Source organism: Ambystoma mexicanum, chromosome 10 (assembly GCF_040938575.1).
Source record: "Ambystoma mexicanum isolate Mex_15411 chromosome 10, UKY_AmexF1_1, whole genome shotgun sequence".
Taxonomy (NCBI): domain Eukaryota; kingdom Metazoa; phylum Chordata; class Amphibia; order Caudata; family Ambystomatidae; genus Ambystoma; species Ambystoma mexicanum.
In genome coordinates, this window is record NC_090932.1 from 1114487408 (window position 1) to 1114511633 (window position 24226).

Below are 24226 nucleotides of genomic sequence, written 5' to 3' on the forward strand. Positions count from 1 at the left end.
AATCAGGGGAAGGCTCTCTCGAAGGCTTCCATCTCCAGATGGCTCTCCGGCTGTATCATGTGCTGTCACCGGTTGGCAAACCGACCGCTGCCTGGCCGTCCGAGAGCCCATTCCACCAGAGCGATCGCAGCTACCACGGCGTTCCTATCTGGTGTGCCCCTGCTGGACATATGCAGGGCTGCTACGTGGAGGTCGACGCACACCTTCACGAAATTCTACTGCGTCGACCGGGATTCCAGGGAGGAGTCCAGGGTCGGCCAAGCAGTGCTGCGCAACCTGTTCGCCTGAGGTGAGCCTGGTGAGGAGGTAAGATGCTTAATGTTGAGTTGATGTGATGCTTAATGTTGAGCCTTTGCCACCTCCCGTGGTTGTGCATGTGTGTACTGCTATGTATTCTTTATTCATGAGCATGTGAATCCATGCCAGACCCCATGCTGGAGAAGGAACAAGTTACTTACCTGTAACTGTTGTTCTCCAGCATGGGTCTGGCATGGATTCACATGCGAACCCTCCCGCCTACCCCTCTGCGGCTCTTCACTTGGTCATACTGCCACTTCACGTGCTTCCAAATCTGAAGATGGCTGCCAGAGGCGGTGCTTAGGTAGAGGGCAGTCATTGGCTGTGGTCAGTATGACGCAGAGACCAGTGATTGGTTATTACTACGAAAGACAGATCAGAAACGAAACTGATACTGGTTTTTTCTTTACCGAGGATTCCCAGCCTGACGACGGGGAATATTCATGAGCATGTGAATCCATGCCAGACCCATGCTGGAGAACAACAGTTACAGGTAAGTAACTTGTTCCTTATTTTACTTTCCTTGTAAGCTGGACTTGCCAGCAGGAAGGTGTCTGGCTTCCACCACTAGCCACCAGGTTCTCGTGCTTGGTTGGACCTAGTGTTCCTTTCTCACATCCAGTCCCTCAGCAGCAGCGAGACTTTCTTCACTGTTTTCGCAGTGTGAGGGACCCGGCTGCCATCATGTGTATTAATGCAGCACATCCGCGGAAGCGCAGCGGCTAGAGTCTTGGGCGTCTAAGTCTTTCCCATCTGTGCTCGTCCGTGTGCAGTTCAGACATAGTAAGGGAAGAGGCTCTTTTCTCTCTCGGAATGATATTCTAGATCTGCCCCCCTCCCCCTCCACCTGAAAACGTGGTTTTCCTCCCAAGTGGAAAATCGAGTTAGCACTTTTTGAATAATGCTATCCAGGAAACAGACTTGCCATTTAAGGTAGTGCTGATCAATTTGCGCTCATTAATCACGCTAGCAGATTTTGTATGATATTCTTGACACTCGTTCCCCCTGATTTTATGTGTTTGACTGAGACTTGGTTAGGGGCTGCTTCTGATCCCGTCCTGTTGCAAGCACTTCCACAATGTCATCAAATTGTCCATCTGGATAAGAATGCGTCTCACCCTGGGGGTGGCGTCGCTTTTATATTCAAATCCACATTTAAGGTATTTATGATTCCCTGCCCCCACTGGTTTGATATGGAATCCCTGCTTGTTGGGGTGACTGTCTCCCCCACTGGCACTTTACATTTTCTACTCATTTATAGGCCTCTGGGTTCCCATGTTGGTTTTCTTGAATGTTTTCTTGTACTTATAGTTTAGCTTCAGGTTGAATATCAGTTACTCATTATTTTGGGAGATTTTAATATTACATTTAATCTTCCCTGTGCCCCGATTTTTAGTCAGTTCTTTGATTCTTTATCAGACCCGGGTCTTTGCCAGTTATGTCACCGCGTCTACCCATTCCTTGGGAAACACTTTGGACCTGGTGGTCTCCACTGTATCCTATATTACCTCTCTTCTTGTGGAACCTCTCGTTTGGTCTGATTACTTCCTGGTATGTTAGGCAAGATTGTATGTAATAACCCTGTGGGAGACTACACCAGCCTTGTCCTCTTGGCAATAGGTAACCTAACCTTAGAGGCCTGTACTAAAAAGTTGGTAGTGTGACTGAGCAGCCAGGCTTATCTCAAGAGAGGTCAATGTGAGCTGTAGGGTTGCAATATAGAAGTTCAGTGACAAGTATTCAAATACCACTTGTACTCCAGGTTTCTTGATGAAATAATTATTTAACAGTCCGTTTTAAACTAAGCCTTCTTTAGAAGGGAGCAATGTGCAACACTTAAAATACACTCCTTCAGTTCAATCAAGAAAGTAGACACCCTTTTGGGATGGCACACTGATTTTCCTACACCATGAGGACTTCAATAGTTGGGAAACTGTGGACATTAATAAATCACTTTTCACACTTAATTTATAATACCAAAGTTATGGCAAAACGGAAAGGGTTAGGGAAGGAAACAATGGCTAACACGTTCCTCAAACAGGTAACCACTTTAGAATCCTCCAATGCAATGTAAGTTAACTCTTTCCAGCTGTACAAGTAAGGTATGTATGACTTTTTGGAGGGACCGTTAAACACAAACTCAAAGGTTAAGAAGAGTCTTCAGGGAGCCAGGACAGCAAATGTCACTTGAGCCAAGTCTGCGGGAGCTGAGAACTTCTTGAAGATTAGCAAAAAAGTCTTGCACAATGTTAGAGTTTTTGTTGTAAAAAGAAATCACTGTTGGGCCACAAGCTGGGAGACTTGTGAAGGACAAAGCTGCAAGGGGTAGCAAATGCAAGTCTCTAGCGAGAGCAAGCAAGCTACACACAAGAGGTAAGTACCCCTAGTTTTACAGTACCTTGAGTCTGAAGAAAAAGTTCCAGCTGGCTTCTGTTCCTGTTGTAGTTCCTGCAGATCCTGTTGTTCCTGGGCCTCCGTCGTGGGGCCACGAGGGAGGATGTCTGGGGACTCCTGCACTACGATTCGAATGTCGGCGGCAGCAATGGGCACAATTCAAATCGGTGGCATAACTGGCAAAGACCCGGGTCTGATAAAGAATCAAAGAACTGACTAAAAATCGGGGCACAGGGAAGATTAAATGTAATATTAAAATCTCCCAAAATAATGAGTAACTGATATTCAACCTGAAGCTCAACTATAAGTACAAGAAAACATTCAAGAAAACCAACATGGGAACCCAGAGGCCTATAAATGAGTAGAAAATGTAAAGTGCCAGTGGGGGAGACAGTCACCCCAACAAGCAGGGATTCCATATCAAACCAGTGGGGGCAGGGAATCATAAATACCTTAAATGTGGATTTGACAAAGGACAAAGCTGCAAGGAGTAGCAAATGCAAGTCTCTAGCGAGAGCAAGCAATTCAAATCGGTGGCAATTGCTGGTTTCAGCTACTTGCAAATAGCACCACCACCGTTCTTGGACACTTGGTGGACTTTCCTTGCTTCTGGGGTCCAGCACTCTGAGGTGGCTCAGGCTTGGTCAGTCCTGCTTCGAGGGAATCCGGGGGAACTTCCTGGAGCTCGGGTCCGGCTTAAAGGCGATGCACTTGGTTCCTGCAGCAGCAATAAAGTACAGCCAGCAGAGAGCAGGTTTCCAGACGAGTTTGTCTTGGGGTTGATTGGTTCCACCAACCCAGGGGGAGAAGTCGTCCTTGCAGGGCTTCTCTAGTCTATTAGAAATTCTGAGCTTCAGCAATGCAGCAGGGCTTCACCGGGCAAACCAACAGTCCAGGAGGTTACAGCAAGCTTCTTCTTCGGCTTCCTCTTCAGTTCCTTTGTCCAGTGGTCGACTCTGCCTTCCTTGCAAAAGACTTCGCCTTTTATGCAAGTCATTCCCATTCATTCACATTCTAGCCGTCACTCACACAGCAGGGTGGCTGTCCTGCAAGGACAGCCCGCCAGCCAATCACTTTTGGGTGCATGCCTGTAACCAAGGAGAGTAAGCACAGGGAGTTTCGGGCACCTCCCTCGCTTCCTGCCCTGCCAGGCACGCTGGAGTCAGAGGTGGGCTTCACCAGTGAATCCTGCCAAAGACAACATGAACAAAGGGGCCAAACCTGGTTTGGCATGCACAGCAAATCTCAAGAAGGACCTTTCCAACAAGAAATGACAAAAAAAAAGACAGGCCATTTTGACAAAATGGGCACCCATGGGTGCTATACTGCAGCTGTGAACGCAGGCCGCGGTAAAAGCACACAATGGTAGGAATAAGTAAACCACTGCCACCAGCCATTAATTGTAGAAAGGGTAACATAACATTGTTACATGAGAAGGTAGACACAGGGGATACTAAGTAACCCCTCCAGCACCCTATGATAAGATAGTGTGTGCTAAGTCTACAAAGTTAAAAAGGTAAGGAAAGTCAATTTTACTTTTCTACACTTGGAAACAGTAGTTTATCCAAGAGAACATGTTCAAACCTTAGCAGAAATTCAGGGGATTGCTCTGTGACACTGCACCGAGGGTGCTGTGTCACAATGTAAAATAAATTCTGATGCTTGTTAATCTGTTTAGAATCACATGGTGTGCATATGGTCTGACATCCAGTGGTAACCGCGGAGTATTGCATCTGGTCTTTCGGGGACCGAAAGGGGACGTCGGCATAGGCGTGTCTGTAACACTATCCCTATTGTGACGTGTAGTGTACCCAAAATCCCTCACGCGCCGAGGTCCCTCAGATTGTTTTTTTCCACCCAGAAAACTGGTCGCCCTATAGCGGAGCTCTTACAAGAGACATTGTTTCTTACCGACTTGTCGGTTATTCCCCGTTAAGTCACTTCGCTCACCAAGAACATCTTCGATGAAGACTATGGGATATTCGATACGGCTGTGGATTTCGGCGCCTAAAATCCAGCAGTCGGATTTTCCACGTGGTCGGGCCCTCTGACCAACCTATAAAGTAGGGAGAGTGGGGTCGGGTTGGCCATATGGCGGTACGTCTTTCCTCCTTTCCTCTCGTTTCCCTTTCGGTCTGGTTATCCTTCCTTTAGCTATGGAAAGGACTCCTTTTAAATTCTGCCCTAAGTGTAGGGTCAGATATCCTTGGAAGGATGAACACAGGCCGTGTAACGCCTGTCTCCCCCTAGAGCACGACAAGAAGCGGTGGGCGGCCTGCAAACTTCTTTGGCTTAAAACCCTTAAGCAGCGCCGTGTAAAGCGGTGTGCCGCGTACGGTATGTCGCGGGTGGAACGCCCTTCCCGCCCCCTGCCACACCCGCTGAAAGGGACAGGGTTCCTTCGGCTGAGCAAACATTCGTTGCGGATGTTATAGACCTTGAGGCGGACGCTTCTAGGTCCACCATGCCCTTCCCCGACCCTTTAAGGCCGACTCTGGTCTTTCTACAGGGACAACACCGGGCGACGGGGGCATACAAGTGCATCACACTAAGCAAACAACCCCTACACCGTTTTTGACGTATTCGTCAAAAAAGGTGAAAGTGCCAACAGGGCCGCCGAAAACTTCGCTGGTTTCCTCTGATCGTTCAGATCCAAAGCCTTCCCCGCATCCGCAACAGCGTCTTGCGACTGGGCATCTAAATCCAGTAAGGGCGCTGCTCTGAAAACTTTACACGTCGAAGCGCGGAAATCCGAAGGTGCTCAAGGCTGCTGTAGGGCCAAAAACTATGGCTAGGCCTCTACCTGAAAAAAGAACCGCTAGGCCCTCTAGCGCCGCAGAAGGTACTACAGCTACCGATTAAACCATCGGAACCTCACGCGATTTGGCGACTATCGAAAGCAACATCGAAAGAATTACTGCGGCGGTGGGTCTTATCCTGGTTCTGCCTAAAGTTATAGGACAAGCCGTGGAAAAAGTTTAGACGGTTTGGGATCCCGATTCTTACAATGAGTACGCAGATAGTAAGAGCCTCTTTCCGACACCCTAAGACTCTTTTCGATGCCGTAGGGTGGAGAACACTGATCTTCCACCCATAGGCCCATTTGGGTCCATTAAATGGACTGCAGAGAAGTTCGAAGGATGTATGGGTCGGCTGGAGAAGATTGTCAGTGTTTGTGATCATCCTCCCCCGAAAAGGGCTCGGGTAGACCCTAACCTCCAAATTCAAGAAGATTAGTCTTCTACCGTTGTCCACATGGACTCATATATGGACATTTATAATGAAGAGGAGGAAACTTCATTCCTACAAAGTTATAAGGAAGAACGGGATACTACGGACAACTGGGAAGAAACCCAGCAGGAAGGTCAAGACCCATGGACACTGCAACATCAGGACACTGATGTTTTGTGCCTGGATCTGCTCCGTCCACCCCGGCTCACCAGGCCTCTCCTGTAGATGACCAAATGGCATTCAAAGCCATGTTGAAAAAAGCAGCTGAATACTTTAAAAATTCCACTCAAGAAGCTGTACCTAAGCAGGATTTTTTAGAGGATATCATTAAGGAGAAACCTCCATCTAGCCAGGCCATCCCCCTCCTTAATTCTATCAAGAGAAGGGTGGCCCCTCATTGGTGTCATCAGCTCAAACTCGGGCGGTGAACCCAAGAGTCGAAAAATGATTCCGCCCCTCCTCTTCCCACCCTTTATACATCAGGGCCGTCCCAGATTCATTGGTAGTGACTACCACTCGGAAAAGGACAGGGGTACCCCTTGCCACAGGATAATCGCCGCCAGACAGGGAATCCAAGCGACTGTATGCCCTTGGCAAACGTGTCACATCGGCGGCCGCATATACTATGTGGATTGCTAATAATACAACACTATTGGCAAGCTATGCCAACGCCCAATGGAACTTGCTCCATGAAGGCCTCCTAGAGGTTCCTGAACCCGCAAATTCAAAACTTCTCTCCATTGTAATGGAGGGAAAACAAGTTAACCAGCATGTCATCAAGAACACTCTGGGCACTGCTGAAACTGCGGGTAGGTCCCTGGCCGAAGGGACCTTACTGAAAAGACGCTCTTGGCTGCGTACATCCGGGATTAAACCTGAAACTCAGGCCTCCCTCATTAATAAACCCATTGAGGAGTCTAACCTCTTCAGGAAAGCGGTGGATGAGGCTTTGGAAACAGCCAAGAAAGAGCATGAGACTCTAAAGTCTTTGCAACAAATTACACTGAAACCCTCCTCCCAAAGGGGTAATAAAACGCGGCGGTCCTTTCGAAGGCAAGCCCGTGCTGGTCAAAACAACTACAGCACGGGTAGCTTCAACACAGGACAAACATCTGGAAGCCCTGCATACTACCCTTCAAGGGGCCAGAAAAGCGGCAAAGGCAGAGTTAGAGGCCCCAATCCCAGAGGAGCCACAGCCTCTGGTCAGAAATGACCAACAAGTCCAGGTCCCCTCCCATGTCACCCCGGTTCGGGGGCGATTAACCTCTTTCCTCATGGTATGGGAGGGGATAACTTCACTGGGTGGAATTTGCAGACCTCCACAATTCAGACCGCCACGCTTACAACGCCTTTCACCCGACCACCTGGAGATCCTGAATCAAGAGGTGGGAGCACTGCTGGGAAAGGATGCCATAGAAGCCGTTCCTATTCTTCAGGTAAACAAGGGTATTTATTCAGTGTACTTCCTTGTCCCCAAAAAGGATCTCACCATGTGCCCTGAAGTTTATAAAACCCCAGAAATTTTGCATGGTAACAATGCAAGAGGTGATCCCGTTGCTGAAACGGGGTCTACATGGCAACATTGGACATGAAAGATGCATACTTGCATATTTCAATGTTGCCAGCGCACAGGGAATATCCAAGGTTCATGATCCAGGACAGGCATTACCAATTCAAGGTACTCCCCTTCGGCATCACCTCGGCGCCAAGGGTGTTTACCAAAGTCCTGGCAGTGGCAGCAGCACACCTGTGCAGACTATCAGTCCCAGATTACCCTTACCTCGACGACGGTTTCATCACGGGGGACTCGTTCGACGCATGTTTTTCGAACATCCAAAAAACAGTAGATCTCCTCTTAGGTCTGGGTTTCTCAATCGACAAAAAGAAATCCAGTTTAGTCCCCAGTCAAATAAAACAATTTCTGGGAGCCCTAATTCGGACGAAGGAAAGTCTCGTCTTCCCCTCCAACGAGCGGGTTCAGAACATGCTTTTTCAGATCCCTCAATATGTAGCCAGTCGGGAGGTGACGGTGCGCAAGGCCATGCGCTTGCTAGGAATGATGGCGTCATGCATATACTTGGTTCCCCACGGACGGCTGCGCATGCGTCCCATGCAAGAGTGGCTCAACAGCCAGTGGTGTCAGGCCAGCGGACAATGGGAAGATCAAATAGTTGTCTCGCCAGCCCTCGTTCTCTGTCTGCAGTGGTGGTGAAGAGAAAACCTCTTGAAGGGGATGACCTTCACCACCCCTGCAGTGGAAGCCACTCTCACTACAGACGCATCTCACAGGTTTGGGAGCTCATCTGCTTCAGCAGACAGCACAGAGTTTGGTCCCCTCAAGTAGCGTCCAACCATACAAACCAACTGGAGCTATTTGCGGTGTTCAAGGCATTGAAAGCCTTTCAAGTGCAACTGCAGGGGAAGACAGTGCCGATTCTAACAAACAGCACTACAGCTATGTATTACCTGAAAAAACAGGGGGGGGCACACTCACTCTATCTCCAGGGCTATCCAAGCTGTCCCAAAACATTTGGATATGGGCTCTCAAACACAAGATGTTTCTGTTGTCCCAACATGTTTCAGGGGAACTCAATCTTCTGGTAGACATACTCAGATTTTCCTCTGGCCGAAGAATACGAATGGCGGCTGCACAAAGACATTGTGTCCAACGTCTTCGCAGAATGGGGCTTCCCAGAGATCGACCTGTTCGTAACTCAGGAGAACGCCCAATGCCAAGACTATGCCTCCAGGTACCCCCAGAACCGATCCAAGGGGAACGGTCTCTGGATAACATGGTCAGGGAAATTTGTCTATGCTTAACACCCCACCACCACCCCCCCCCCCACCGCCCCGACTCCCATTCTCAACAAGATGGTGCACAAGATGCACCAGGAACCAGTCACCATGATACTGGTGGGCCCCATGTGGGCCCGCCAACCCTGGTTCGCTCACCTGATGGAAATGTCCCTCTCCCCACCAGTGAAACAACCCTGCCCGTACAACATGTTGTCTCAGGAAAGGGGTGAGACCCTACACCCATGCCCATAAACTCTGAACTTAGCAGCATGGCTCCTGAGGTCATAGTTTCAACACCTACAGCTCCCTCAGAGATGCATGGACATACGCAGGGAAGCAGAAAACCAAATACACGTTATTGCTATGCCAGCAAATAAAAACGTTTTGTTATCTGGGGCAATTCCAAGGGCGTCAATCCCATTGATTGCTCACACACCCACATTCTGCTGTACCTAACCCATCTGTTGGACACTGGGTTAGTCTTCGATTCCCTAAAGGTTCATCTGACTGCTCTGTCAGCCTACACCACATGACAACAAAAAGTGTTGTGGTGGAAAATACCGGTGACCAAAGCCTTTATGGAAGGGGTTAAGAGGATTTATCTTCCTATTTCTCACCCAGCCCCTGGCTGGGATCTAAATGTGGCTTTAACCAGGCTCATGGGAGCTCCCTTTGAGACTATACATAAAGCAAGTCTAAAGGACCTGACCTATAAAACTGCCTTTCTAGTGGCTATCAATTCTATCCGAAGGGTTAGCAAACTACAGGCACTCTCTGTGCTAGACCCCTTTGTTACAGTCCACAAAGATAAGGTAGTTCTGCGCACACATCCTAGGTTTGCGCCTAAATTCATCTCAAAGTTCCATGTGAACCAATCAATAGAACTATCGACTTTCTTCCAGAACCCTACTAGCATGGCCGAAAGAAGCCTACACACACTAGATGCGAGCAGGGCAGTCATGTTCTACCTGGAAAGAACTAAAACACTGTGGAAAACTAAACGATTCTTTGTTTCAGTGGCAGCTGGTAGAGGAGATCCTGTCTCTAAATCGGCTATCTCAAGGTGGATTGTCAAATGCATCACACTGTTACACTCTTGTTAAGCGAGAACTGCACTTCCAGCCTAGAGCACATTCTACTCTGGGCACTGGGGCATCCATAGCATTCATTGCAAATGTTCCCCTGGAGTCCACTTGCAAAGCGGCAACCTGGAGTTCTGTAGACACCTTTACAAAACTCTATTGCCTAGACACTCAATCTAGGTCTTATTCTCAGGTGGGACAAGCGGTACTAAGACATCTCTTCTCTACTGTTCCTTCTCACAACCCACCTCCAACTCCGGGTACTGCTCGCTAGTCTATGCACAGCATGTGATTCTAAGCAGATTAACAAGCATCAAAAGACATGCATTACTCACCGTAATAGCATTTCGAAGGGATTGTGTCCTCCGACGTATTCCTTATCTTGATAGATCACTTCCAGCTTGCTGGCCTCGGAATTTTTTTTCAGTAGAGGGCGCTGCGTGTCGACGTCCCTCGAGTTGGTGTCCCTTGACAGCCTTGGTATCTGCGCCGACGTCATCGTGCGTATAAATAGACTCGCGCAGCGTCTGTTGCTCAGTTCCGTTTTTCCGCGCTTTGTGGGCCTTGGAATCGTGTTGCTCAGTTCTTTCTTCAAGTATTTCTTATTATTCCTCAAAGATATCATCTTAATTCGATGGCTTCCTCTTTGGAACCGTCAACCCCACGGCCCGGCTTCAAAAAGTGTCGAGATTGTGGGAAGAAAATGTCGTTGACAGATCCTCACAGGATCTGTTTGGTGCCTGGGATCGGAGCATCACTGTTCGGAATGCGAGGACTGTATGTCCATGACGGCGAAAGCCTTGAAGGAGCGTAAGGGGAAGCTAGAGAGAGGTAAGACTCTTAAAACTTCAACTTCTTCGAAAGTTTCCTCAGCAGAGTAAAGACATTCGTCTCCTCGCCGTCACAGGAAACATTCTCGCTCAAGGTCTCGAATAGCAGTGCCCATCAGTCTTCAAGATCTAAACACTCGAAAAAGAGGCGTTGTGGATCTCACTCTTCTTTGTCTTCTACTTCCCCGGAAAGGCTCACCTGCCCCAAGGGCTACCTCGCAGCACTGTCTATCTTCAAGCGCACTGCGGAGGAGCCATCATATTTCAAATTACCCCTAGTAATCCAATTTCTGAACTGGTTGACTAATGTCTATCCCGCAAAGCCGTTCCAAGTTCCCTTGTGGGACTTAAATCTAGTCTTAAATTTCCTGATGGGTACTCCCTTTGAACCACTCCATTCTTGATCATTAAGATTTCTCACCCTTAAAACAGTCTTACTAGTGGCTTTGACATCTGCCAGAAGAGTGAGCGAATTACATGCTCTATCTTGCAAACCTCCTCATACAATTTTTCACAAAGACAAAGTTGTCCTACAAGTGAAGCCCAATTTCCTCCCAAAGGTAGTCTCTGAATTCCACATCACTTAGAAGATAACCTTACCTTCATTCTATCCTCCTCCCCATTCTGGGAAAGAGGAAGAGAGGCTATGTAGGCTGGATCCAAGGCGTGCCTTGAGTTTTTATATCGGCAGACTTGCTAGGATAAGGCAAGCAGACCAACTGTTTATAGGTTATGCAGGACACAAATTAGGATTGCCAATCACAAAACAGACCATTTCCAGATGGATTATTTTAGTCATTCTAGAATGCTACAAATTGGCAGGGAAAGTGCCCCCTCAACACCTTAGGGCTCATTCAACCAGGGATATTGCAGCCTCTTCGGCCCTCCAAAGAGGGGTACCGATTTGAGATCTGTGCGGCTGCCACATGGTCGTCCGCACATACCTTTACAAAATTCTACAATCTGGATTCCTCCTCTAGCCAGGAGACCTGATTTGGCAAAGTTGTGTTACACTCTGTTCATTCTTAAAGGGAAATATTCCAAATTTTACTCCCACCTCCGTTTACACACAACTGCTATGGGAGTTTTATCAAGATAAGGATACGTCGGAGGACACCATCCCTTCGAAGAACAAGTTACTTCTTACCTTGTAACGTTCTTTCGATGGGATGTTCTTCCAACTTATTCATCGCCCCTCACATCCATCCCCTCAGTAAAACTTCCCTTGTAGTTGCAGTTTACGCTCCTTCAAGGAGAATAACCAATTCATGCACAGCTACTCTTAAGCTTCAAAACGGAACTGAACAACGGACGCTGCGCAAGTTTATTTATACGCATGATGACGTCGGCGCCGATACGGAGGCTGTCGAGGGACACCAACTTGAGGGAAGTCGATGCGCAGCACCCTCTACTGAAAATATTTTCGAGGCCAGCAAACTGGAAGTGGTCTATCAAGATAAGGAATACGTCGGAGGAACATCCCATCGAAAGAAAGTTACTAGGTAAGAAGTAACTTGTTCTTCTGATTGTATCTGCTTAGATTCACATGCGCCCTCCCTACCTCCCCGCTCTGGGTGGAAGGAACATAGATGTCTTACTACTTTCTCTCTTTATGTACTCACTCACTATAGCCTGGGCTCCCTCTAGCAGGAAAAAATACAATCGGAGGGACCTCGGCACGTGAGGGATTTTGGGTACACTACACGTCACGATAGGGATAGTGTTACGGACACGCCTATGCCGACGTCCCCTTTCGGTCCCCGAAAGACCAGATGCAATACTCTGCGGTTACCACTGGATGTCGGACCATATGCACAGCATGTGAATCTAAGCAGATACAATCATCAGAAATGCTATTACGGTGAGTAATGCATGTCATGCCTATGGAGTTTGTCAGACTCCAAAACTAAAAGAAACCGAGTTCAAATCAAAAGAAAAAGATGAAAGTGGGGAAAAAGGTCTCGCTCTCTCCAGGATGAAAATGAAAAATTCCTAAAGTCCAGCAGAAGAGCTGGGTGTCTTGAGGTAGAAGGGAATTAGCACATTCCTGAGAATTCTCCCTAACATGGTGCCATTCACGTTTCAAGTGTCCCCCTACCTCCCCCCACCCCCCTTGGAGTGCCCTGCGCTTTTGTGCTGCAGCATAACTGCTGCTCTGTGGATCGGACTGGTCTCTTGACTTGTGTGCTTGAAGAATGCTATAATAATCGGCCCACCAATCTAGATCTTCTGACCAATTGCTTGAAGAAGGCAGCAGATTTAGTCGCTCCTCTCAAAACTGGCCGGCTTCATAATCGTCCATCCAACCTTTGGCTTACGAGCGCACTCGGAGTGGCCCGAGACGGGCAGAACGCAAATGGCGCCACTCCTATGGTGCTGCTGAGAAGGCAGAAAGCCCTCACTGGATCTCACTGTTCCTGCTAGTTTCTGTCCTATTTCACTTCTTCCTGTCGCTGAAACTTTTGGAGTCTCTAGTTTCCCCTCTTCCTTCCTCCTTTCTGGAGGACACTGGGGGTTTTTACCTTTTTCAGTTAGGTTTTCTCCCAGGACGTGGCATGCAGTGTGTTCTGGTGTCTGTTAATGATCTGGCCAGACTGGTGGGCGGCGGTGGAACGGGTGCATTGATATTATTAGACCTATCGGCGGGCTTTGAGGCAGTTAACCACCAGATCGTGTTTGCCCGCCTGGCCTCTGCTGGCTCCTCAGGTGTTATTTTAACATGGGTTTCCTCCCAACCACTCACTTTCTTCTTGTTCTTCTAATTCTTGCTCTCTATCTTGTGGTGTCCCGCAGGGTTCCTCCTCATCCCCTTCACTTTTAAACATCTATATGCAGCCCTTAATCCGCCTCATCCGCTCTCTTGGCTTCATGTGCTATTCGGATGCTGATGACGCCCAGATCCTGGTTTGTTTACATCTGACCCAGGCAGAGGTGGTGTTGTGCCGAAGTTGGTGCTTGGTGGCCATTGGGGACTGGACGGGTAGGAATTGGCTTAAATTGAAGGGACAAAACCAAGGTTTTGGTGGTGGGTTCCTCCTAACCTGGCTCTCTGGACACCATCTTTTTGTCCTTCTGCACTGGGTGATTTCCCATCTCCTTGTGTCGACGTTTAAAATCTTGGTTACTATCATCTAATTTTTCTATGGCTGCTCAGGTTGGTGCAGTGTGTAAGGCTGGCCATTTTCATCTGAGGATTCTGTGCAGGGTCTTACCCTTTTTGCCATGCAATCTTAGACCTCTGGTGGTCTCACTGGTGCTGAGCCGTATAGACTACTGTAACTCCTTGTTCTTGCCTTAGCCGGTGGGGCTTATACACTGGTTGCAGTTGTTGCAGAATCTGGCCGCTATCACACTAGTTCTGCATTCCCTCCACTGGCTTCCTCTCGCATAGAATTTAAGGCCCTCTGACTCATTCATCGGGCCTTCTGTTGTCGGGGGCGGACTATCTTTGGGATAAATCTTTTGCTCGTGGGAGTGCCGGTTTAATCTCTGTCCCTAGGATCTATCTTTCTCGAGTGGGCGGTCGTGCCTTTTCTGTGGCAGCCACCAAACCTGGAAAACGCTCCCTCTGGCTCTGAGATCTACTCTAACCATTTGCAATTTAGGCAGCTTTTGTAAACGCTTCTCTTCTGTAAACATCCTGGACCAGTTAGCTGTGTTGATGTCCTAGCGCCAAGATGCCTTCGGGCCTACGGGCGCTTCGTACAACTTTATAACATAACTTAACAGAGCACGAAAGCCAGCTAAATGAAAACATTCTTAACAATGATTTTACAAACTGGTGTCAGCCGGACATAAATCTCTTCGCGACACGAGCGAATGCACAATGCCCAGACATAGCATCCAGAGATCCCCAAACTGGGTCCAAAGGGAATGCTCTGTAGATGAACTGGTTAGGGAGATTTGCATAGGCTCCACCCTACCCCTCCCAACACCTTGATTGAAGATTATCCACAAAATCTACCAAGAACAAGGCACATTTATTCTGATGGCGACAATGTGGGCTTGTCAATCGAAGTTTTCACACCTACTCAAAATGTTCCTTTACCCTCTGCTCAAACTTCCATGCTCATACAACATGCTGCCCAACATAAAGGGACAACACTTCACCCACAAACACTGAACTTGGCAGCCTGGTTCCTGAGGTCATAGAGTTTGGAGATTTAAACCTGCCACAAAGATGCATGTACATCGAGGAAGCAGGCAAACCCAACACAAGACATTGCTACTTCAGCAAGTGGAAACGCTCGTCATTTGGTGCAAAACATGCAACATCAATCCAATTGATTGCTCACCATCCCTCATAGTTATTTACCTGCTAGTCTATGTTCATATAGCAGCACTTTCTGCATACGCTACTTCTCAAAGTAAAGTATCTTGATGGCAGGTCCCAGTACTTAAAGCCTTTATGGAAGGGGTTAAAAGATTACAACCCCCCCCGACGCCCTATTGCAAATTCAACTCCTGGCTCGAACTTGAATATTGCACATACTAAACACCTGGGACACCCTTTTGAGCTGATGCACAAAACCAGTCTTAAATATTTCACTTACAAGACAGTGTTTATAGTGGCTATTACTTCTATAAGAATAGTTTGTGAACTACAAGCTCTCTCCGTTCAAGGCCCATTGTATTTATTCACAAGGATGAGGTGGTTCTTGAACACATCAATGTTTCTCACCAAAATGTATCTCTAAGTATCATGTTAACCAATCCATAGAACTACCAGCTCTTTCAAAATCCTACTAGTTCAGCCCAGAAAGCCTTCATACAGTAGATGTCAAAAGGACTATCGTGTATTATCTAAACACAAAACCACTAAAAAAAGGACCATTTTTGTGGCCATAGCTATTGGAAGAGAAGGTGCAGCTATGTTATTCTCTTCAAGAAACCTTTACCTTTTCAAGCATAGAGCACACTCCACTAGAGGCACAGGGGCTACTCTAGCAGTTCTTGCAAATGTACCTTTAGATGCCATTTGTAAAGCAGCTACTTGGTGCTCAATTTATGCTTTTACTTTAAATGTGTATTTAAGGAGTAGTGTTGAGTGAGATTCACAGGTGAGACATCTTTTTGCTCACTGTACCTTCAAACAACCCACCACCTTCTCCAGGTACTGCTCGCTAGCCTATGCAAAGCATGTGATTATACGCAGATCCACAAACCTCAGAAGGCTTGCATTACTTAAAGTAATCATATTTCTGATGCTTTGTATCTGCTTAGAATCACATGCATCCACTCTTGCTCCCCTCCTGCAATTGATGGTACATGGAGATCGTACACCTTTCTTCTTTGTACTTTGTTCTCACTCAAACACTTTAAGCTACATGTCAGAAATAAAACCATCTACAGGACCTCTACGCATGAAGGACCATGGGTACAGTACATGCCAGACTAGTGATGTGATAGTATTACAAACACGCCCAGTCCCTTTTCGAAACTTTCGAAAGCCAGTCATGCAATACTCTGCACCTACCACTAGAAGTTGACCTAGGCAAAGCATGTGAATCTAAGCAGATACAAGCATCCGAAATACAACTATGTCAAGTAATATATGTCATATATCTGTATGTGGGCAGACATTTAAGGTCCTGGATGGAAAAACGACCCACTGCAGCTTTGACCATTGGCATTGCAAATATTATTATTTTGTTGTTCAGGTAAGACCATGGTTCGTGAGACGAGATGGGGTGAACTGTACCAATTCTCCTGTGTTAGGCAAAGTTTGTATGCAGTACCCTTTGGGACCACTACACACAACTAGGACTACAGGTGTAAGCAAAGCAACCTTTGGTATAAGTCTGTACTACACAGTTTTGGTAGCAGAGCTGGGCAGCCAGGCTTATCTCAAGAGGGCAATGTGAGCAGTAATGATTTTACACAGAGGTCTACAATCACAAGTGTTCAAGTAAACTCTCACACTCAAGGTTTCTTTGATAAATACTTATTAAATTATGTATCTGTCAGTTATAAAACATTCATAAGGAGGCAATATAATCACACACAAATATACTTCACTGCTATTTCAGAATACTTTTCAAAAGGAGTAAAAGGCAAAGATTATTAGAACATGAAAGGTTACAATTATTCGCTGGCGGTGGATATACTTCAACAGAAGAGTGCATTCAATAGGCTAGGGCAAAGTCAATGGGCTAAAGTCTTGGATAGGAAAACGCGGTTCTACTAAGTAAACTGTAAAGTCTCTGCACAAGTTCTTGGAAATAGTTTGTAAAAAGACAGTACAGTACAGTAAAAGGTACAGTATTCTATTGCCATCAAGTGTCGCTAATGGAATTACTGCCACTTATTTACTGTACCGTTTAACTTTTAATGAGGTCCTACATCTGAGAGTTATTGTATTTGGTTTTATAAGACTCATAACATTTAATCTTTAAAGAATAGATTGGCTCCCTTGCTAGAAAGAGTTTTGGGGACTACTCCAAAAGAGAGCAATGAAAGAGGTGCCAATGACAGACTGGGGGTTCAATGTTGGTGATTATTAACGGCAAAGAGATTATGCACCTACACGGTTTCTAGTAGGGATTGCTGTTCTTGGGTGGGAGGATGGCAGATGCATAGTGTGACCTCAAACAAGCCTTCCTGCATGATCTTCAAAGTTGTTGCTCTAGAGTCCTTGTGTTTGCCCAAGGTAGACAGCAGCTCCAATTTCTGCAATAGCTAGTCTCTGCATGTGCCACAGGTACACAGACATTCTTGTTACAGTGATGTGATGGCTTCTCTCTTCTCTCCATGCACAGTTCAGATTATGAGGAGATCACTATAGACCCCACTTGCAGTTGGAAGCCTGTCCCCATTAAGCCAGATATCCACATCAAGGAGGAGCAGGACGGGCCGGTGCTAAAGCGCTGCCGTAGCATGAGTCCCGTACACATGGTGATGCCCAACGTCATGGAGATGATTGCTGCTCTTGGCCCTGGATCTTCGCCCTTTGCCTCCCTGCAGCCCCCACCGACTGCGGGTAGTGATTACAGCAGTCAAGGTGAGTTACCACCATAGGGCTTCTGCCAGACGTATTTGTGCACAGATTGTCTTACATGGAGGACTGCCTATGATGTCATGGAAAGAAGGGGTTCTATGACCCGATATTTCTATTGGGCTGCCCGTGGCTTTGTAGATGCCTCTGCACCAAGTCTTGCAGTGTCATAAAATCCCCCATTCCTCACCCGCTTATGCCCAATAGATCTACCACCCTCTCCTTGTACCACTTGCAGTGTTGCAGGTCCATCTCCTCCCTCATCTAGCCCTTCTCATCCTTCCTCTCCAAACCGCAGTCACTGTTATAGATCTCCCTTCGCATTTCCCTGCTTTTATTTATTGCTTTCTTAAGTGAATTCCTGATCTAGATCATCCTGATGATTTGGCGTTCAACTATTCCTAAAGATCCCTTATTTATGTAGGGGCCACAAAAAATGTGCCCCTCCATGTGCACATCTGCAATGACGCTGCCCCTCCTTCCTTCCTTGGGGCCCTTTGCAGATGTGTACATCTCAATTAGGACGGTGCTCATTGCTATCGAACCCCTCCTGCAATGACATATTTCCTCTTTCTCCAGGCACAGAGACTAGCAGGATTCTAGGCACCCACAACCCCAAGACGTCTTACAAGTGATGAATCCCATCCCTGCAACCTGTACCGTGTTGAAGTGGCCTGTATACCCCCCCCCCTGCTCTCTAGTGTCCTAGATTTATATCCCCCTCTAGGGCTACAGATAACCAGACCTCAAAGTGAAAGTGGTAGTATAAGGTAGCTTGACATAAGAATTACAGAGCGGATCGGAGATGAAGCGGCAGACAGGCAAATGGATCGCTTGATTTTCAGCACCCCTCCAAGTGTGCTAATAATTTAGATGCAGACAGTACATATTGTTTCTTTCCTCTGACCACACACCCTACCCCTCTGTCTTTGCAGGTTCTGGTTTTCCTGGACCAGGCGGCTTTTCGGACTCTTTTACTTCTGGTAACCCTGGCACACCGACGATGAATGAGTTCACCCCAGGCCCACCACCTATCTCCTATCAGTCTGACATTCCCAGCAGCCTTCTGACTCCAGAGAAGCCATCTGCACCTCCGATCACTGGGCAGGTGAGGGCCAGCTAATTGATCATAGAACAACTTCTGCCAATGCCATACTTCGACAGATCCGCCTTCACAGCCAAAGATCAGTTTACTCCCTCTAAGCCCTCAGTCAGTGCTATATTCTGGTTGTGGAATTTCATTCCTGTGCAGTTGTTCTGATCTGTTAAATACTCCTATTGTCAGTGCCCAAATGTCACTAGTGCATGTACTCCCACCGAAACTCCACCTCCCCACACCCCCCCCGTACCAACCCACCAATAACTTGAGAAAATACCTTACTGTGACTTTTTGCAGGGTGTTTTTGCTGCAGCAGGGAATGCCTCTTAAGCCATGCGTCTAGTTATTGTGTGCAAGGAAATGTCCCAATTGAGTCTCACTCCTTCCCTTCCACTATGTCTCCTCCTCAGATGACTCCTTCTGGTCGAATGGACCCTTCTCACAACCCTTTGCCCCAGGGGATGCACAATCCCAATATGGGTGGCCAATCGGCACAGCAGCTCCATCATCGGAATCCTCCACCCCAGCCCCGGCAACAGCTGGGCCAGCCAGGGGGTCCTGGACATGGGGGTGAGATGCCCTTCAACCCCTCCGCTGGCATGGGTGGGCCACCAGGCATGACCGGAGATCCACAGGAGCCCTCCATGGATGTAAGTAGTACCTGTAGCTTCCAGTGTGTTTACATGGTTTTCTTTAGGGAACAGAAGGGAAAGGCTAATTTTGAGGCACAGGGGATGCGATTGGTTAGTGCCTACATTATACGCTATATGAAGGCTCTGTTTTTGTATAATCATTTTTGTGAGTAGAGCATACCCTGCAGACTACTAATACTTTTCTCATTTAAATATAAAAAAAACGAATGTATTGGGACACTTGTCGCACAATACAGGACACAGATAAATGGGATGCAGACAAAAAATGCATACTAAACGTTATGAATCCGTCTCGGGAGGATAGCTCACGGGCAATGCGCTTGCCTTGGAAGGAAGACGACGCGGAGCAACACAGGTTTGATTCCCTGGGTCCGTGCTTAGAAACCACTGAGTATTAAGCCAGTTGTAAATAACCAATTATAATTATAATGCCCTTACTGTGGCAGTGTTCTCAATGGAATAACCAAATAGACATAGAAAGTCTGTTCACCAGGTTGAGGCTTTCCAAGAGGTTGGACATTTCTCTTGCTCATGATGTAGTCCTAGACTTCAAAAGTCCCAAGCTGTACATTTTTGGACCACTTGATCTAGGCTTATCTTCTCCCAGAGTTGCCAGCATGGGGGCAGGGGACTTGGAGGAGTGCACTGGGTGGGTTTGCCTTCTTTCACATCTCATAATTATTGATGCTTGCTAACTTAGGTAGCTTTATCCCCAATTACATACTGAATCCGTTCTTCCTGGGCTTTATTGGCAGAGTTTTTATTTTACATATGTTCACTGGTTACAATAAATCTCAACTGCTGTTGTGTTGCTGTGACGTTTCTGTATATCTGCTGCTAACCACCTCAGGGTTCCAGTGGATAGGCTTTTCTGCTCCTCAAGTGCTTTTCTTACCAACTTTCAGGGAGTTTCCTGTTCTCAGGGTTTCACCATCTCGCTGGATCCCACAGCGCCTCCTTTTCTGCTCTTCTATGTTGCGACTCAACTGTGAGTTTGTGGGGCTCCTTTTAATATTAATCTGGCTATCCTCTTTCACCTATCCTTGGGATAGGTCATTCATATTCTCTTTTACACCCTGGCTCTCCAATGTCTGTAACTCTGCCTTAAGAAATGTTAGCTTCTTCATTGGCTTTTACTATCTGGTCTGTTCTGTTGATACTCCAATCTTGTTCTCCTTCCCCTCTTTCACCCCAAGCATCTCGGAATTAATTGCCAATTGTCTCAATGCAATCCCTGCCTGGATATGTCGCTGCTGCCCCATACTCAACTATTTCTCCTGGCTTCCAACTCCTTCTTGGGGTCTCCCCTCTGCTATGTCCTTCCTGTATGACCTCTTGCTCCCTTCTTCAAAGCTTGAAACCTTTGGTGTCCTCTTTGATAGCAACCTTACCACCACCTTTGCTGCTCTTAACCATCATAACATTTGGAAAATGTCAGTTTCTTACTCTCCACTCAATGAAGACTCTACTCTCTGCCCTCAGGCTCAGGAAACTAGATGACAGCTTATCTACTTGTATACTCCTTGGCCTTCCTCTTTACTCCTTCCACCATGCTGGATGGCTCTCCATGCACAACTGCTCCATTCTCAAGTTAATTCTCCTAGTTTTCAAAGTTATCAATGGTCTACCCACCTTGTTCCCTCCACGCCTTCTCTACCCTCAACCTTTCTGTTTTATGCCTCACCCTGCACCTCCTAACACACTAGGGCCCCTAACAAAGGTTGGTGGCCAGCAGGTCAGGTTGTCCCCAAATCCTGCCAAAGCTAAATGATCATATACTCTAAAGTGTCCCTGTGACCGGGACTTCAGTGGAGGTCCCTCTGGCCATGTAAAATGGGTCTGAGATCCAAAGGGAGGTGGGGGGGGCAACAAGTTGAGGGGTCTCTATTGAAATCCACAAAACCTCCATAAATCGAATTCTGTCTTAACTAGGGGACAGATAACAAGGGGGGTCCTGGGAGACTCTCTGCCATTCAAGAGTCCTTGTTACAAGAGCCTTACCCAGAGCCTTTAGCTCACTATCTTTCACAGCAAAGAAATATCCCAAACGTATCAGTCTTTGTCCTGCCATGGGGCAGTCCAGCACTGAAATGCTAGGCAATTCTCCTCTGAACAAGAGTACCAACAGCAACCCCGGACACATTTCTCCTCTGTGAAAGCTAGTGAGCTAAAGACTCTGGGTAAGGCTCTTGTAACCAGGACTTATGTCTGGCAGAGAGTCTCCCAGGACCCCCCTCCCACACCTTGTTGTTAACTAGGGGACAGACACCTTATGTAGGGATCCATCTTGGAACCAAGAGGAAGGGGACCAGGGTGTATGGGATGGATTGGAGGGAGGATGACCGGCCAGTTTTATTTTTTATTTTTTTCTTCTTTTTTTCCTGGAATCCTGCTGTGGTTTATAGGAAGAACTGGACCACTTGGTGACCCTCGGGAACAGAGGGGGAAAAGGCAATTTATTTTTTTATGTAACTGGGAATCGTATCATGCACTTCTAGCATTTGTATGGCCTCCAGGTGCTTCAGTGGTTCTGAAAGAGAAGGGAGCAAGTAGGGTTAGTGGGGAGAGCGGGAAAATGCAAGTTAGCTTAGCTTCTGTGTTGATGAGTGCAATTTGGAATTGTCTGGGTCCTGTGTGCAAGTGTGTGTCAAGGGTATAGTCGTGTGTGCCTGACATGTAGACTTATTTTCAAGCCACGCCTACTGGAGAGGTGAGCCCTAACTGCACATGAAAGGCTCTAGAAAAGTCAGATGGGATTAGGCATCTTTTGAAATGATAATTCTGGCTCTCTAGCCCTGGATTCTCCTCTGGACACTCAAACAAGTCGTTGCTCGAGGTAGTGATAGGACATGTGACGTGGAGATGGAACAAAAAGTAACTTGCCCGCACAACCCCCTTTTTAATGTGGAGAACAAAGACCTGCAGAGATCTACCTCACGTTGTTGTAGAGGATTCTAGTCTAAAATGAAAGGCAGACTTCCACTGTGCCCTTCTGAAAACCATTGAGAGTTTGAATAAAGGGTTGGTGTTTTTAGTCGGTCACACTGGCGCAGCAGTGCTCAAACTCTTTTTGAATGTCTCGTTTACCAACTTTTTCCATGATGAATCCTAATACAAGAACTTGAACACTTTAGGACCTCTCTGAACCACAATGATTCGCTTTTGCACATCAACTTCCTGTCAAAGATCCTAATCTGCTAAGTGGTTCTATTAGGGTGGTGGACTGGATTGTAGTGACTTGGATCTACCAAATTGTAGGGGGCGACAATCCTACAGCCAATGAAGGTCACTATAATGCAAGGATGTCTGACGTATAGGGACTAGATGCAAAAATGTGTTATATGGGCAATGTCTTCCACTCATGTCAGATTGCTTAAAGTTCAGGAAATCAAAGCAATGTGTTGGATTTTTGTTGGTACATTGAATGTACAAATGGTATCCATTATAGAGTGCATGTCATGTGAGCCTTGTTGAGATGGATTTTCAGAATCCGCCCTAGGGCAAGTTTCTGAGAGGCCACCCTATTCTGGTGAGCAGGTAAAGGCACTAAGATCTAGCCAAACTATGTGTTGTAACTGAGCAGGAATGCTTAGACTTTTGAGAGTGGTGAAGGGTTCTGTTAAGAACACCGCATATGTAACACAAGTTAGGCAGAATGTAGACAAATGCAATTATTCATTTAGACCGTAGACAAAATACTAGCAATGAAAACCCACAGGTACGCAACACTAAAACATTCAATACCATTCTCCAGCATGGGGTCTGGCATGGATTCACATGCTCATGAATACTCCGTCGTCAGGCCGGGAATCCTCTGTGTGAAAGTGAAACTTTTTTTTCTTTTACGAACTATCTTTCTCCTATAAACCAATCACTGAGCTCTGGGTCATACTGCACCCCAGCCAGTGATGGCCATCTTCAGATCTTTACTGCACATTCAAGTGTTGGGAGTCCCCATGTTTTGCTGTGTGAGCTTTTCTATGTTTTTCATGCTTTTTCGATAAAAAAATCCGATTTTTGTCAAATAGAACCCATGTGCTCTTTCATTCTTTTGACCGACAAGCAGGGATCAGTTTGTCGGCATTTTGAAACACCCTTCAAGGGCAAGAATCGTCTGGTGTTTCATCGAAGATTCCAGAAGGCCATCGGGCCTACAGTGCACGTCGGACCGTGTCGGAATTGAAAAAAGGAGGAAGGCTCTCTCTTCAAGCTCTGTTCCAGCTGCAGATTGAGGAACGTGTTTGTGGAGGACAAACGCTCAGAGTGCCTCTACTGTCTCCATCCTGTCCACAAGGAAGGGGATTGTGAAATCTGCCTGGGGTTCTCCAAGCGCACCGTCAAGGATAGTCAAAGTAGGTTGGTGCCGTGGCTCAATGCCAAGGCCTCTACCCGGTGCGGCAAGAGGGGCATGCCTCGCCTAGGACTGGCCGGTCCGAAGAGCTTGCTTCTAAGTCCTTTGAGGGCGCTCCATCCGTTGGGGGCCCAAGACGAGGCCAAGAACGGAGAGTCCTTATCAGTCGGTCGCCGTGCAAGCGGGTCCCGCGATGAGCAGGGCGCACTCAGCTTCACAGTCTGCCTCCTTCTCCAGTCAATCGGCTAACCCTGGGAAGCTGCGGGAGAAGCCGGTGAAGACCAAGGTGCAGGGAAAGGTGTCCGACCTGCCCATGAAGGCCCAGGTGGTCCAGGCGAAGTCCTCCTTGACGATCGGGCTGGTGGCGGTCACCCTCTGAGGTGAAAGGGGCTGACCTGGTCCAGGGGACGCCGGCAGTGCCCAGAGAGGCCCTATCCCTGAGGCAGGAGGCCGCGGCCAAGCCGGTGGAGAAAAAAAACTGAGAAGAGGGTGCCATGCC

General features: G+C 47.3%; 1 protein-coding gene across 3 annotated transcripts in view; it reads left to right on the plus strand.

Moving 5' to 3' along the window:
* The window catches only part of ZMIZ2 (zinc finger MIZ-type containing 2), a 403457-nt gene that overhangs the window by 306139 nt on the left and 73092 nt on the right, over positions 1-24226 (plus strand). For 2 of the 3 annotated variants that reach the window (XM_069618968.1, XM_069618969.1), the window contains 3 exons: positions 17389-17630; positions 18560-18732; positions 19134-19373. In XM_069618968.1, the coding sequence (XP_069475069.1) occupies positions 17389-17630; positions 18560-18732; positions 19134-19373 (655 nt within the window). The remainder of the gene's footprint in view (positions 1-17388; positions 17631-18559; positions 18733-19133; positions 19374-24226) is intronic. The other variant, XR_011276133.1, reaches the window with a different exon arrangement.